This window comes from Nansenia antarctica, assembly GCF_963989245.1.
Source record: "Nansenia antarctica genome assembly, chromosome: 9".
NCBI classification, from domain to species: Eukaryota; Metazoa; Chordata; class Actinopteri; order Argentiniformes; family Microstomatidae; genus Nansenia; species Nansenia antarctica.
In genome coordinates, this window is record NC_137679.1 from 25269752 (window position 1) to 25286805 (window position 17054).

The 17054-nt window shown below is 42.5% G+C and overlaps 1 protein-coding gene across 1 annotated transcript; it reads right to left on the minus strand.

Annotated features, from left to right (window-relative positions):
* Positions 1-7180: 7180 nt before the first annotated feature.
* Positions 7181-10327, minus strand: LOC308165502 (uncharacterized protein; the record flags this gene model as incomplete). Its single annotated transcript, XM_080539654.1, has 6 exons — positions 7181-7387; positions 7884-8154; positions 8381-8629; positions 8733-8880; positions 9324-9457; positions 10140-10327. The coding sequence occupies 6 exons, from the start codon at positions 10325-10327 to the stop codon at positions 7181-7183; spliced, it is 1197 nt and encodes a 398-aa protein (XP_080395780.1).
* Positions 10328-17054: the final 6727 nt, after the last annotated feature.

The window sequence follows — 17054 nt, forward strand, 5'->3', positions numbered from 1 at the left end:
ACCCCTATACTTTTTTTGTTTTTGGTCCCTAAAATGCCGAATGTGAATGTCTGTTGAATGCCGAATATAAAAACAACTTTACCACGGTGTGACATACTTAATTGTACCCAAAATTACAGAGGATATATTTTAATCATGATGTTTATTGGATGTATGTGAGCTGTCACGGGTGTTTATGCCGTATCGCCGGTCAACGTCAGTTGGGAGCAGGGTTGTCCAGCGCAGACAGGAACAACCCTCAACTTACACCCACAACTTTTTCTGCCTGAGTGGCAGAAAGGACAGCCGTGTCCCTTCTGCCTATGGAAAGGAGGAACTCGTGGTGGCTGGTTTGGGCAACAGGCGCATAACGTTCCCTGGTAAAATTGATAGACAATGTAGCCTAATGTTAATTAAAATGTTTTTTGTTCTTTTTTAACGAGTAGCTTGTCTTACAGGGCTGTTTAATAACTTGTTCTTTGGACTTTTCCTAATAGTAACCTGTGTAATCTTTTAAAATATATATATATATATATATATAAAGACAAAAGGTGCAGTGCCCAGGGGTTTATGGAACAATTGACCTTGGTGTATCCCAAGCTTGAAGGCAGTGGAGGAATTGAACTACTCAGGTCACAGGGCCAGACCAGAACAAGAGCTCTGGATGTAATCCAATGTCCTGGTAGTGGTTATACTCCACTCTTTCTTTGTGGATGTCATCTGGGAACATCCACTGTTTATATCAGGCCCCTTCAGAAAGATCTGGATCTGGATCCTGTAAGTGAAGCAAGCTTTCTTAACACATCAGATTCCTCTGTTATGACATTATTCCTTCTTGATTCCCATGTCTGTGTGCTTGATGTGAGGGTTGGACACTTGCCTTTATATTATCGTGTACTGTATATTTAAATTAGTAATACACTGATTATTTCTGACTTGTACAGTAGTACCTTCATTAGTATTGGGACAAAGTGAAATTTAAGGATAAAACAGTACTTTATTGTCTGTTATTGTATCAAACTTGTAGCATATATCTGATTCGATCAGTGTTGTATTTGTCTAATTCTAGGTGCCTATGGATGTTGAACCATGTAATGGACCCATGGTGGGCTGTTTATATTGTGGTCAACGATTCCTACACTCAAATATGAATGAGCATGTGGACAGTTGTGTGTAAGTTTGACATTTTTGTTATTTCATATGCCAGTATTTATGTAACAATAGTATTGGTAATTTCAATGTAGTAACCAAATGTCTAAACATTTCTTCCTTCCGCAAGGGAAACCCCCATGCCCCCCTCCACCTCAGAGGGAACCTCCACGCGCCCCTCCACCTCAGGGAGAACCCCCATGCCCCCCTCCTCCTCAGAGGGAACCCCCATGCCCCCCTCCTCCTCAGAGGGAACCCCCATGCCCCCCTCCTCCTCAGAGGGAACCCCCATGCCCCCCTCCTCCTCAGAGGGAACCCCCATGCCCCCTCCTCCTCAGGGAGAACCCCCATGCCCCCCTCCTCCTCAGAGGGAACCCCCATGCCCCCCTCCTCCTCAGGGAGAACCCCCATGCCCCCCTCCTCCTCAGGGAGAACCCCCATGCCCCCCTCCTCCTCAGGGAGAACCTCCATGCGCCCCAACACCTCAGGGGAGGGAGCAATAGGCCACGAGCAACCTGCAATTGGTTTGTGTGTTTTTTTTTTTACTGTTCTGAGTGCAAAAAAAAAAGCAGCATCCACACACTCAAATCTGTGCAAAAATCATTGTTTATTGCGAGCTGTGTGACACAGGTGTTTTGTGCATTGGCTAATCAAGTGATGTTGTTTGAACACCTCAGCTAAGTCTGATCACGGATGAGCGGTGGTATTTTCACTATTTTGACTGTTGAAAAAAATGTATAAAATGTGATAAGAATAGTTGCTATACTAATCAGTAATACTACATTGTTATTCATGCATGAATTCCTTTTGTTACTGTTGTAAAGCATGACTTTTTAGACTTTTGAAGCTCTGGTTTTGAATGTAATTCAGTTTTGTTTTCACAGAATGGAAGACGGAGGAGAATATTGAGAGAGCAGCACTCTTATTCAGGCAGCATCTTCTGCGAAATGCTGAGCACAACCCTGTCCTCTGGGTCAGACTTGACATGAATGACGGTTCAGAAGATAAGGAGAGGAGTATTTTGGCTTTCTATAAGCAGCAGAACGTGAATTGGGCCAGTCCCCTGTTTGTTAACTTGATCGGTAATTTAATCAATCATTTAGTCTAATGTAATTTAATCTCTAGTTTCTAAATCTCTAATTTACTAGTCTACAATACATATCTCTTGTTTCAGTTACAATAAGTGTTTCGTAATGTTTAGGTGATGAAGCTGTCGGGCCGGGAGTTTCTCGGTTCTTTTTCTCAATGACAATCTCCAAACTCCAATTTGGATTTGATATCAGTCTAGGTACCTCTTTCACTTCCATATTAAATGTGCTGTTCCATTAACACAACTGATAAACTGTTGATACATTTATTTATTTAACCATGAGTATTCACACAAGGCAGTGTCATTTGCATCAGCAACTTGGTTTTCTCCCTAATTATTAACTAAATAGGCAATGACTACTGACTACATGAATTAACACAGGCCGTTTAGAATCCATTATAAGCAACCAAACAGATAAAATAATGTATTGTGCAACGTACTATGCACAGTTTTTTGTATATGTAAGCTATACATTGCCAAACTCGTAAGCCCCTCAAATTACAAATGGCAAATAGGTGTCAGATATGACAAAAAGCATGTTTTGTGCTTATTCATAAAAAACTATTGTGGATGATAAATGAAACTTGTTCTCATCTCACTCCATTTTCCAGGTGGACCAGGGAAGACCCTTTTATTTGAAGGGGAGGAAAATCATTTTGTGCCATCCACTTCCAAAGTCCTGCTTGACAGTGGGCTTTTTGTGGTTGTGGGCAAAATGATTGGCCATTCTTTTATCCACGGGGGTCCCAGGTTGACTGGACTGAGCCAGGCACTCTTTGACGACACTCAGCTGTCCTGTCTGGACTGCCCAGACATGGACATACGGGAAATGGTTGAGATTGTGAGTTCCATGTTTATTAAAAGATTTTCCCTCCATATCCTTGCTTATCATTTGCATTTGACGACAATGCTGTAATGGTGAACAACATTAATGTAGTTCGGGATAAGTGCCTGCTAGTAATTGAAATCAAGGGTCAACTGATTGTGTAACAACATGATAATATTTACATGTAACCTTTTAACAGGATTCGTGCTGCTTTGTTTGTTTTGTAATTCACAGCTTGATGGCCAGAGAAACCTCAGGGAGGACGAACAGCAAACCCTGCATGACCTGTGCCTGAACTGGGACCTGCCCCAACTCACTTCTGACAATAGGAAATGGCTGGCTGAGAAGATTCTCATCCATGCAGTAGGTTTCAGTATTTGCTGTTGAATCAATTGCCCTTTGGAGATTGCTGTTGTAATCAGGTTAGGCTCATGCCTTAACCAAGGCATTGGCCATAGAAGTGGATTCTTCTTCTAATAACTATTATAAATATTTTTCTTCTAATAACTATTATTGTAGGTCCTTGGCCGGAGAAGGGAGCAGGTGAAACAGCTGAGGAAGGGGCTGAAGGAGTGTCAGGTCCTTCACCTTTTAAAGGAAAGACCGGAGGCAGTGGAGGTTCTTCTTCCAAGATCGTCAAGCGTTAATGTGGTCCCAGAGGTATTAAAATACAGTGAGCACTCGATGCCTCACACCAGTCAATACCTGGCCTTGTCACTCCTTGCATGTCCAAGAGTACAGTATACTCACTATGTCCCATGTTATGGAAGTGTACATGACAGTTTTAACTGGTCCTATAATCCAAATATTTTGAGTAAAATCGTCTTATTTTCATAGATGATTCTAGGGCGAATTGTGTGGCCAACAGAAGAGAGCGAAGACTCGGACGACGACTACTCACCCAATATCTCGCTACTTGAAATCCAGTGTCGTGTGACTGGGTTCTTGAGGGAATATATTGAGAAAGGTAAGAAATCGATTTGTATTGCTATTTATTCTAGACCGTTGTGTACGTGAATGTTCTGTTGTCTGACTTGCAGGTAAATTGAAATGTCCAATTGTATTCGACAGAACATTTCAGGGAATGTAGTTACATTTTACAGCACTGTGGATGTCCAGTTGTCAATAGTCAGTTTGTTAAACGCGTGTCTTTTTTTCTGCAGCCACATCAGAAGAACTGAACCAGCTTTTGAAGTTCTGGGTAGGGTGGAGTGTTCTGCCAGAACAACTTCATGTTGAAGTTTGCTCGGTCCAGATGCCCACTTCAGCCACATGCTCAGAACTGTTAAAGCTACCTGGTCGCTACACATCCTTCCAGGATTTTGCAAATGATCTTGTGGCTTCTGTGTCCACAACTGACACTGGATTTGGACTTCTCTAGTCACTCCACCTGCCTGACCCCCAGCCTGTCACATTGCCACTGTGTAGATGTTAATAGGTAGGGTAGTGGTGGTCTAGTGGATAGTGAGTTGGACTTGTGATCGGAAGGTTGTGAGTTCAAATCCCGCCTGAAGCCACACCACTACTAGTGTGCCCTTGGGTAAGGCACTTAGCCCTCAGTTACTCCAGGGGGAATGTCCCTGTAATTCGTAATTGTAAGTCGCTTTGGATAAAAGCGTCTGCTAAATGGCAAAAAAAAAAAAAAAATAGAACTGTCTGTAACATTGCCACTGTTTAGATTCAAATGGCAGCTTGCCCTGATGTACCCTCATGTATGCTGTCCAAATGCGCTCACATGCACAACGATGTTTACTGCTTGAAGGATTAACGAGGGGGCACAGAAACCACAGTACTTTTCTGACCAAGTAGTGTGTATAAAGTAACTATCTGACCAGACAGGCCATTTCAGGACATCTCTTACCTCCTAGACCTAGGACAAATCTACTGTAATTCACAGAGCCATAACAGGATGGAACTCTTAACCATGTTCGCAAGGACAAACAGACTGAAGCTCAGCTTCTACCCCAGGGCCATTCAGGCCCTGAACACAGCAAAGACCTAGGTTCTAGGCCCTGGACAATCTAGACATTTGATGGCAGCTACTAGATTGAAATCAAGTGCAATACTGAAACACAACTGTGAACATTTCAAACCTGCAAACTGCGACACTTTAAATGAATGTGCAATAACACTATGTGCAATATGACAACCCTCGGGTACATAAGGTTCAGAGATAGGAAATGTTAGAATAGGTATAGCATAGAGTACAGCACAGTGTTTATTTGTATAGTATAGTATAGTGGACAGTGTACATAGCCTTTATTTATGTAAACCAGCTCTTTTCCCTTCTTGTTTTTAGTTTTCTTTCCTAGCACCAGGGGAGCCCCCCCTCCCAAATGTCGTTATTTGGTACTATATCAATGACATGTATAAATGTATTTATTCTTATTAATTTATTGTTATTATGATGTATGTTTACAATTTTTTACAAAAAAATAAATAAAATTCTCTGTTGCAGTCCTTTGTCTTCAAGTGCTCCTTTGTTCCACACGACTATCTATACTTTAGATCAGGCCTATTCAAATAGCCGCCCGTGGACAGGTGTAGGTGTGATAGAGTTGATATGGAGGGTTAGGGTCTGATAGTGTTGATATGGAGGTCTGATAGAGTTGATATGATTGATTGATTGATTGTACTTTATTGTCCCCGAGGGGAAATTTGTCTTGGGCATGGTACTTTCATGCTTCAAGTGCAACAGTGACGATACATACAACATACAGTAGACAAAGTAAACAACAGGACAGCAACAAACATTGAGTGACATTGGCAGCAGTTTCCACCTGGACATGGCATCATTTGGTATAAATATATATTGCACATAACCCTTCAAGTGGTGTTTTCGAATATTGCACATGGCCCTTCAAGTGGTGTCTAAGATAAAGTGCAGGTGCTGGTGATCATGTCCTAATCATCGTTTCTGCTTGAGAGAATTGATTAGTTTAATGGAGAATGGGACAAATGATAGTTTTAAGAGCTTATAGTTACATCTTGCCATGCGAAGCCTTCTACCTAGGGGGAGAACTTCGTATTCTGTGGAGAGCGGATGTTGGGGGTCTGCGATTATCTTGTTAGCCTTGTCCAGGACAGCTTTTTCATATAGTTTATTTAGGATCACATAGTCTCTTTCACCTACAATTTTCATGGCTGTTTTGTGAATGCTGACTAGTCTGTTTTTTTGTTGTACAGTTAAGTTGCCAAACCACACAATTATTCCATATCTGATTACACTTTCAACAATGGACTGATAGAAAATTCTCATGATCTGCTTTCTCACCCCATAAAGTCTGAGTCGCCTCAGGTGATAAAGCCTCTGCTGTAGTTTGTTACATAAGCTGTCTAAGTGTGTATTCCAGCAGAGATGGTTGACTAATTGAATACCTAAGTACTTATAAGAGGGCACCTGGATGATTGTTTGGTCTTTAACGACCACAGGCTCATGGTCAGTTACCTGCCTTGGGTCTAACACAACCTCCTGAGTTTTGGTGGGGTTTAAGATGAGATGGTTGCTGTCGCACCATTTGGAGGTCTGATATGGAGGTCTGATAGAGTTGATATGGAGGGTTAGGGTCTGATAGTGTTGATATGGAGGTCTGATAGAGTTGATATGGAGGGTTACTGTGGGGAACATGGCGCGTTCCGACCTGCAGGGGGAGCCACAGGACGGTTGGTGAAGGGATGGGGGCGCAATTGGCACCGGCTGATCACCAACCGTCCTGTGGCTCCCCCTGCAGGTCGGAACGCGCCATGTTCCCCACAGTTACGGTCTGATAGAGTTGATATGGAGGTCAGATCCTGGTGGACGTAACAGTTAGTCACTGGGTCAGATAGCTATAGCTAACATTATTACCTAGCAAGGTATTACCTAAGCTAATTAGCCAGCTTATCATTATGGAGGCTTTATGGTTGTTGTAACTATTATTCTTTTAATGATACAAAAAAGTCTTGAATCAGAAACAGAATTTATTTTAATAACATGCTGTGCAAACACAAGTAAACAAGTAATGATAAGTAATAACGTTTTGCCAGTCGTAGCATTGAACAAGCACGGTGCCATTCTCCAGGCCTACAAGCTGGGGGATGTTGCCGTGTTTCACTGGAGAGCTGTCCCTCACGACTCTAGCAATGTCATCCGAAGTCTAGCTCAACAGGGTAGTCAAGACTTCCAGTGTTTGCAAATACAAGTGCACCCCATAATCTTTCACTGTGTTATCAGGATGAGGGAGCTGGTCTAGCTCTGCCTGAGAAAGTTGCCGTGACAGTTGAATCTCAGGCACTTGAATTCCAGCAGCGTCTTCTCCAGGGTCACTGGGTCCAATCCAGTCAATGCCGTAGTTAATGTCCACCTAAACATCAGGTTAAACAGAATGGATAGGGTTATTGGTTTTGAGAGGTATCTGTATGACAGATGACGTCACAATCTCATGCTACAACCGGACACACACAGACGGACACATGTCATGTATAGAAGTGGCTGCACCACTTAAAAAGACGGTTACATTTTTAACAGCAATGTAATATGAGAATGTCAGCCTATTTCAGCATGAGTTGAAGGATCTTCCATTAGTGATCTACTGTTTCCAATAAACTCCAATGACAACTGTCTATTTTGGTATGATTTTAAAGGTATATAAAAACAGTGTATCCGCTCACTGTTTCTGTTGCTTGTTGGTTGTTATTTTATGTTGTATGTTGTATGTTTTTATAGTATAAATAAATAATAACAACATCTTTTTTTAATTAAGTGCTGCTTTTCTTGGCCAGGGCTCATTTGAAAAAGAGGCTACTGTCTCGATATGACTACCCTGGTTAAATAAAGGATTAATAAAAAAGTATAGAAACCTGCTGTAGATCTGGAGCGCCTGGGCTGTTTCGGAACCTGTGCCATAGCTGCATGGGTGACTGATTTCGGGCAGTGCGGATTCCATGGTGGTTCCACCCCTGGACAAAGAAGTCCAGGTGCATCTGAATCCTGGGCAGGAACACCCATTGAAGAGCAAAGAGGTGTGTCTCATCGTCTGGACACAAGAGTCCTTCACACTCCAAGTGCCAAAAGAGTGAGTGGAAGAGCTCTGTCACACCGATGAAGACATCCCTCCAGAGTCTCTCTATTCTGTTGGGGGATAAAATATACACCATATGTATGGTGTAAACCACAAAGAGGGATGCATATATCAAAATATACTGCATGGGTAGGCTGCTCATTAACCCTACCCATGAAATATATACAAACGCCTCAGAGTGCTTCATACCATGGTCACCATTACAATAATATGGGTAATAGGTGTTGAACAATTGTAATTGGTGTAAGGTGTTACAGAGTATTGTGAAAGAAATACCTCTGGTTATGCACACTTCTCCCAGCAATGTGGGAGTGTCTGTCGATACCTCTGTTGGCCACCATGTAGCTTGCTACATCCCAGTTCTCGCCCCCTTTATCGCTGCGAACCCTGGATGGCAAGCCGTGTGCATGGACAGCCTCAAGAAAATGGGAACAGACTGTCTCGGCACGGTTGTTGTTGGATGCTTTCAGAAACACAACCATTCTGCTGAAACCATCTATCCCTCCATGGATAATGATGCGCCACCTTCAGAAAACATAAGAAATGAGACACATTTATGATGAATATGATTTTGTTTTTCTCAATTACTTGTTATTCATCACTTCTGACCAATATTATCTATGGATACCTGATAAGCTTATGATTCCCATCAATGTGCCACAAGCAGTTTGGTGCGGGGACACTGTACACCCTTCTTCTTATTGTGTTCAGACGTAATGTACGCTCCAATACTCCCTCTGGGTCAATGCGTCTCATTGCTTGTTGGACTCGGAGACCTATGATCATAATATCCAATAACAGTGATCATTAATACAATTTAAAAGGACAATATGGTTACAAAATACATCACATAACCTTGTTTTGTGGGATTTGGAGCTTTGTATACTGTTCTGCACTAACAACACAAGCTACTTTCCAAATCCCCCTCCCTCAATACACTGTATACAGTCATGCTTGAAAGTCGTCATCAGACTATGGGACTCATATGAAGATCAAATAAAAGCATAAAATGTGTGGAAATTCCAACAGGGTTCACAAGCGTTCAAGCATGATATACGGATCCTGCTGTGGACTCATTTTCACCATCGACCTTTTTCAATGATTGTCCATTGGATGTAAACATGATTTAAACTTTCTTGATGGCAAATGTATTCATGTGATAAAACCTTTGGTGCCAAGATAGCTGTAGGTTTGCCAAACTCTGAATCAGACTACATACTCTGAACCCTGATGCCTCTCCCTTGAAGATGTCCTCGCACCATCTTGTACCCACAGTTGGGAAACATATGCTGGATATCAGAAATAATGGTGTCCAGGTGCTCATCTTCCACATCAGAATAGAAATCTGATACCCTATTGTGAAAAAAAGATATATTGTAATATTTATGACATACTTATATGACGTTACATACAGTTTACAGTGATGTCTGTGTGTGTCCGTTCGTAGGATTGATTGGACAAGAGGCATTCCATGACTGCTGATCAGATTTCCAGAGCGAATTTACGAACGCAGCCGAGTACCCAAGTACCCACTCGATATAATAAACAGCAGTTTAACGATCACAAAATACTCATACTTTGTGGATACGTTCGTTTGGGGCTGTGTGATCATCTAATTATGTGTAGTTATGTGTTTCTAGCATGTCGATGTTCTATCAGAATGTTGTGATGTTATCAAAATTAAGAAGATGAATGGCTGAAATGGCGCAAAGCGGGGAAAAACAGATACGACATCTAAAGTCTGGATGGAACGATTATATTTCAAAACAAACTTTAACTCCCCGAGGGCTCCGACTACTGCCAAGTCTATCTGGGTTTATTTGCAAGGACCTTCGCCTGTAGGCCTACAGTGTTATGGAAAACGAAGGTTTCTGCCGAATGCTGCAACACTGGAACCACGATATTACATACCAGTTAACACAGATATCTGCAAAATCATGCAATGCCTACCAAATACTGACATGTCAATCCGGACGGTAATATAATTATCAGAGTTTGGTTTTAGTTTTAGTATTCAGTTCAATGTGTGACTGACCTCATGTCGTTTTGCTCCATTCTTCTTCTGATCGTCCTCAGCGAAACATTGAGTATACCGGCAACATCTGTCGCTGATATGCCCAAGCTGACGTAGAACTCAATTAAACTGAACGGGACGTCCAATTTTGGACGGCCCGGTCGGCCAGTGGTGATGATCCCAGTCTCGGGTGCTGTTGCGTTTGGCATCGTTAATGTCACCAAATGTTCCTGTTGAATGGTAAACGATGAATTGAGAATCAAGGACCCCAATTGAAATAAGCCAGTGGCTTTCTTGGGTTTTTATCCTGTTAGTTGACCTTGTATGTAATATGTACTTTCATGTACCTACTTCAGCAAATCTTCTAATAAAGTTTTCAATCAATCAATCAATGGTCATCAAGGCGGTTACCGTTACTTGAGGAAATTCTACACCCATAGCAGCAGAGATTTGCCCCATTCTATCCAACAGCCACTCTACGCGGTAGAACACAAAATCGTTAGACACTGTGTTTTGCTCCGTCTGAAGTTGGAGGCCACGGATTTCTCGTCGTACAATCTCAAATGCGTCCATGTTGTTAACCTTATGATATGATAAAGGCTAGGCTAATACTATAAGGCTATTATAAGGAAAAGGCTCGTGGAAAGGCTGGAGACACACAACAGGCAACACGTGCAGCAATTGATGAAAGGGCAAACTCTACAGATGTCACAGTTTTTATACTCTCTTGAAGCTCCCATAGCGAATCACAGCGCCACTTATGGCCGGAAAGGGCAGAACCTATGGCTGGAACCGGAAGGTTGTATTCCATTCCGATGTAGGTGCCATAATACCTACATCGGAATGGAATACAATGCAAATTAGATCGGATTTACATAGGATATCGAAAAGCAATGCAAATGAGTAACCGGATATCGAAAAGCAATGCAAATGAGTACCCAGAACCTATGGGCGGATACTAATTTGCATATGGGCGGATACTAATTTGCATTGTATTTGCAAGTGCCTATTTGCAAGTGCCATAATACCTACAGCGCTCAAATGTAATACACATGCAGAATGGAATACACTCGTGACCAAATACAATACACATGCTAGAATGGAATACGCTGCGCTCAAATGTAATACACATTGCTTTTATTTTGGCACAAACATTCCGTATTTTTGCATTGTATTTGGTGTTACACGTGTATTCCATTCCGATGTGTGTATTGCATTCCGATGTTTGTATTGTATTTAAATACGGCATGATACACCCTCCATAAACAACTCCCAAAAGGCTTTTGACGGACGCGAAAAACGCAGAAAATCGATATTTACGAATCGAATATTACGGATTCGGTGTGCAAGCGTGATTGACACAACATGAGTTCTAATTTCTTTTTTTAACGGACGTAAAAAAACGCATTGGTGTGCAAGGGCCAGAAGCTGCATTGGGTAAAAGAAAAGATGACATTTTTCGAAGTTTCGCTGAATTTTGTTCCTTTTTATAGGAAAGTTTCAGTTTTTGCGCACCACTGAGGTATTTTCGCTTGCTCATTTTCGTGTGACGTCAAAGTCATGTTGCTATTGGATACGGCTAACTATGTTTATATTTTTAAATATAGGCCTATATATTAAAATTAAGGTTGACACAATGAAGGGCCACTTATTATTATTATTATTATTTATTTTTTAATAACAACAACAACAAAAAAGTGTGTATCCATCGCGATGTTAGGGGGCCCCCTAGTGGCTGGGGCCCCCCCGCGGTGCGTCGCTTGCGGGCCCGTCCGCTACGCCACTGGTTAGGTGCTATGTCGACTTGGTACATGCTGGCATGTCTAACCCTAACCCTAATCCTAACCCTAACCCTAACCCTACCGTAGCACCCTAGCACCTAACCCTAACTCTAGTTTTCCCACATGTACCGTATTCCCACATGTACCGTAACATATACACTACCGTTCGAAAGTTTGGGGTCACCAAGACAATTTCGTGTTTTCCATGAAAATTCACACTTTTATTTATCAAATGAGTTGCAAAAGTAATAGAAAATATAGTCAAGACTAACAAGCTTAGAAATAATGATTTTTATTTGAAATAATAATTTTGTCCTTCAAACTTTGCTTTCGTCAAAGAATGCTCCCTTTGCAGTAATTACAGCATTGCAGACCTTTGGCATTCTAGCTGTTAATTTGTTGAAGTAATCTGAAGAAATTTCACCCCAAGTTTCCTGAAGCACCTCCCACAAGTTGGATTGGCTTGATGGGCACTTCTTGCGTACCATACGGTCAAGCTGCTCCCACCACAGCTCAATGGGGTTGAGATCTGGAGACTCCGCTGGCCACTCCATTACAGACAGAATACTAGCCGCCTGCTTCTTCCTTAAATAGTTCTTGCATAATTTGGAGGTGTGCTTTGGGTCATTGTCCTGTTGTAGTGTCGTATATTTCCACACACATGCATAGATAGTATGATAGGGGGTCATGCTATTCTGTAGCCTTCATGTTTGCACCAGCGGGCACCCGGAAGGGTGACATCACAGTGACATCACAGGGGACGGCCCTCATGACCATCTAGATAAGGTGATAGGCTATGACCTGTGACTGTATTTGCATAAGAGGGCAGGGATCTAGGGGACTAGGGAAAACCAGCGAGGAAGGGGGAAAGCGGTCTCTTTTTTTCACCAGGCCCCAGGATCAACACGTGTATGTATAAATCTGTTTGTAACTCGGATTAAATCATCTTAAACTCACTAGCTGTTGTTTGATTCATAACCAATAAGAATACACAACAATGATGGCGAGCAAGCAACGGAGATAATATAGCTTAATTTACAGTATTTTGCAAACTTCAATCTAACGAAGAAGGTAGGGTTTCTGCAGAGATCTCTCTCTAGTCGATTGGTGTGTTTAAAATAGACTGTAAATCTCAGATAAGTTATAGTCAAAAGAATCTGTGTAACGGTAATCTTGTTGGAATAGAAACAAACTTTTCATAATCTTTGATGGGTGGGTGGTGAGAGCCGGACTTTGAAGCCCGTTTTTTGTAAAATATAGTGTTTGATGGTAAGGTATGTGATTTGTTTGTACGGTATTGGAATATCGTGTGTGTCTGTGTAAAATTCGGTGAGGTTGTGTTTATGTGTTGGAGTGTGGGTGGACTGGGTAGTCTGTTTTGTATTGTAGCAGTGGAGAACATGTGAGGTTCTTTGTCTGTGTGAGAGGACGCCATTGTGTGGGCGGAGCTTGGGCGCCATTTGCAGTGTACTGTCAGCGGAGCGTAGACGCCATTTGTATTGTCCTGTGTAAACGGAGCGATAACACGCACGCTCGGGCACGCGCGCAGACACGCGGACACAAAGAAGCCTAGATATCTCTGTGAAGAGACTGCATTGTAGAATATTTGAATGAGATAAATAATAGTCTAACTGGATTGAAAGATAATCGTGAAGTTGTTGTGTCGTGGATGTTGTGAGACTAATCTCTTCACAGGAGCGGTTTCCCCACAGAGCAGAAGGACAAAGACTAGCCCCTCCTTCCCCTACTCCATTTTACACGGAGGAGCTGGCGCATGTGCAATCGATACGCAAGTCGGTTGCTTGGCGCCGCCTGCTGGACAAAAAAGTTACAAGACATTTTTAAAACATTGGCTCTCTGTAAATTGATGAAATACAACCCTCCTTCATTGATGATGTTTGTAGATGATTGTTAGATATTACTTTAATTAATTTAATTAATTACTAATTGATTGAATTAATTATTCAGATCATTTCATTTTCTGTTTCACAGAACTTTGATCAATTGTTTTGTGATAATCTAATAATAACCATTTCTTTGTGTCGATAATAGTCGATTTCTTTACAGATTGTAATTAATAATTAATCATTCATTCTTTTCCAAATAACAAGTCGATTTCTTTACAGGTTATAATTAATATTTGTAATTTACATCTTTTATTTTAGTTAGGTCATTTCCACAGTGTTTGATTAAGGAATAGCAGAATAGTACATATTTGATAGTTGAGCAGTAAAAGGGTTTTTGTGGATCAGTGAATACTTAGGTGTGACCAGCCTTTGTGATTTAATAATTGTGTTGACCAGAACTGTAATTAGTATTGAATGAGTAATCAAGTGACACATATTCATAAACAATTAGGAAACACATTTAAGTATAAAGTACTTACAAAGTGATTAGATTTAAGTTAATACTGCACTGACATACACAAGAGGCAAATCTGTTGTTCTGGGTTGTAGTGGTTTTGTGTGGGCGGTTAATACAGTTATATTGGACTAGCATTTGTTTAGCAAACAAGACAAAATAAGGTGGGTTGTAAGAAGCGTACACCTTATCTAATATAGAATATTGTCAGCATATTGAGCAAAGTAGAATGGGGTCGAATTCAACGAAGCTGTTAAAAGATATTAGTGAAAAATCGTGGAATGTTGGCTACGTTATCCCCTATGGCTATAGTGGAAAAAATGAATCCTCTTGTTAGGGAAATTAGCAAAATGTCAACGAAATGGAATAGCCGTTGGGCATACATTGAACAGCCGTGGCCGAAAGAGGGCAGCCTTAATTTACAATTAATTGCAACATTGGAAATACTTATCAATGGGCACAAAGCACATCAAAGAGGAAAGATTAGATCAGAGAAACGCAAGTTAGAGTTAGCTATTTTAGATCTATTTAAGGTAGAGGGACAGAAAATAGCTCAGATGGAACCGGAAAAGAAAAAAGAATTGGCCAGAACACTGGAACAGAAATTGAACATTTCATCCCCAGACCTGTGTCCTGCCTCCAGTCCCCCTCCATATGCTAAGGCACTGGAGGATCATTCCCAGAAGAAGAAGAAGGAGCCAAGGGGAAAAGGGGACGACAGGAGTGACGAGGAAGATGACAGCGAAGATGGCAGTGAAGACTCAAGTGATGACGACAATGCAGATGGAGGCTACAACGCGCAGGTCAGGAAGATGATAGCCACAGCCGAAAGGAAAGGTGGGAGAAGACGCCCGGAGAAAGAGGGAGATTGTCACCGAATGTCATCAAATACATTAAAGAACTGTCCAGTGCTGATTCGGGGTAACAAGATGGAATATCATCCGTGGCATCATACAGATCTGTCTGAAGTGATCGAGAAACTCCCCGTTCTTCAAGAGGGAGGACATTCGTGGACGCGAGAGGTCGACGTGATACTGACAGGAACGCAGGCCGCGATGGGAGACCTGAAAAGACTCTTAGCTTTTATTGCAGGATTGGATACAATGCAGGAAATATTGATGAAGGCAGGACTTCATAGATATATCAATACATCAGTTTATGATCCAGAGCTCTTCGCAGCAAACAGAGGCAGGCTGTGGAAAGCAATCAGGGAGATCTACCCTACTCACATTCACCCAGACAATATCATTGTGAAGCCACTGGGGGGGGATGAGAATCCCAGGGGTTATGTTGCCCGTGTGCACTCTCAATGGAGAAGTGTGACAGGGAAAGACGCTGAAGATAACCCCTTAGAAAAATCCATAATCAGGGAAAAAATACAAGAAGGGCTTCCTACCCCAGTTAAGGATAAGCTAGCAGAAGTGGTGGGGCTACGACACATGAACAAAGCTGTTTATATAGACCACGTAGCTCATCAAGTTGAGTTATATCGAAAGAACATTCAGATACAGAAGGCACGAGACGAAGAATCCCTCAGAATATTGACTCATTTGCAATTGACTGAAAGCGAGAGGAACATAGAGGGAGTGCAGGCTTTAGCCCCACAGCAACAGCCACCTGGAGTGCAGACTGCTACTTACCAGTCCTACTCACAGGGGCCACAAGGGGGGTATCCTGCTACTTACCAGTCCTACCCACAGGGGCCACAAGGGGGGTATCCATACCCACAAGGACCACCAGGGGTGCAAGCGGTTCCATACCAGATGTACAACCAGCCTGGCCAAGGACCACCACCAGGGGGATGGACAGAAGCAGGGAAGAAGATGCTAGAACCGTGTTACCAATGCGACCAGAATGGACATCTAGCCTGTACCTGCTGCAACAGGCCCCAGGGGGGCGCAGGGGGGAGCCAAGGAGGAGGATATTGGCCTCCTACTATACCTGCTCCAGGAGTGATGAACCCTTACGGAGGCCCAGCAGCTGGCCTATAGGGGTGCCCGGAAGATCCGAGTGGGAGGTGCCAGCTGGTGGTGACACAGAAGCCTGAAGGCGCCACGCACCTCCCTATGTCTAGAGAATATGTGAAGACAATCGGATTTGAGGGAATTAAACAGCTGATTCCTACAACTGAGCTTGTAGACTTAGAGTACAAGGGACAGAGAGCAACTCTGTCAACATTTGTGCCAGAACACACGCCAACAGGGCTGCTAGGGAGAGATGCTCTATGCCAATTGAACTGTACAGTAAAATGCACACCTGACGGCTGTCAGGTGACGATGCCATCCGGTGCTCAGATTCCATCGACAGCCAGAGTGATTAAGCATAGAACAGACCTACAAGCTTTGCCTTTAAAGGGAGCTGATATAGAATATTGGGTTGATGGGTCTTGTTACGGGGTAGGAGAAACTTTGTGCGCTGGGTATTCCTTAGTTAAAGCACAGAATTCAAAGTTTATTGTAGAACAGGCTGAGGCAGTTCCTCAGCCTTGCTCAGCGCAGTTGGCTGAATTGATTGCCCTCACGGAAGCATGCAACTTGGGAACCGGACGGAGAGTGACAGTGTACACCGACTCTGCCTATGCACATAATGTTTGTCATTTTAATGGAGCTGTATGGAGGGGGCGGGGTTTTAAGAGAACTGATGGTACGCCTATACAGCATCACGCACAGATCATGAAGCTGTTACAAGCCATGATGAAGCCAAAGGAATTAGCCATAGTGAAGTGTGCCACACACAGGTCTGACTCATCACATGTCACACAAGGTAACAGGGCTGCAGAAGATGCAGCCAAAGC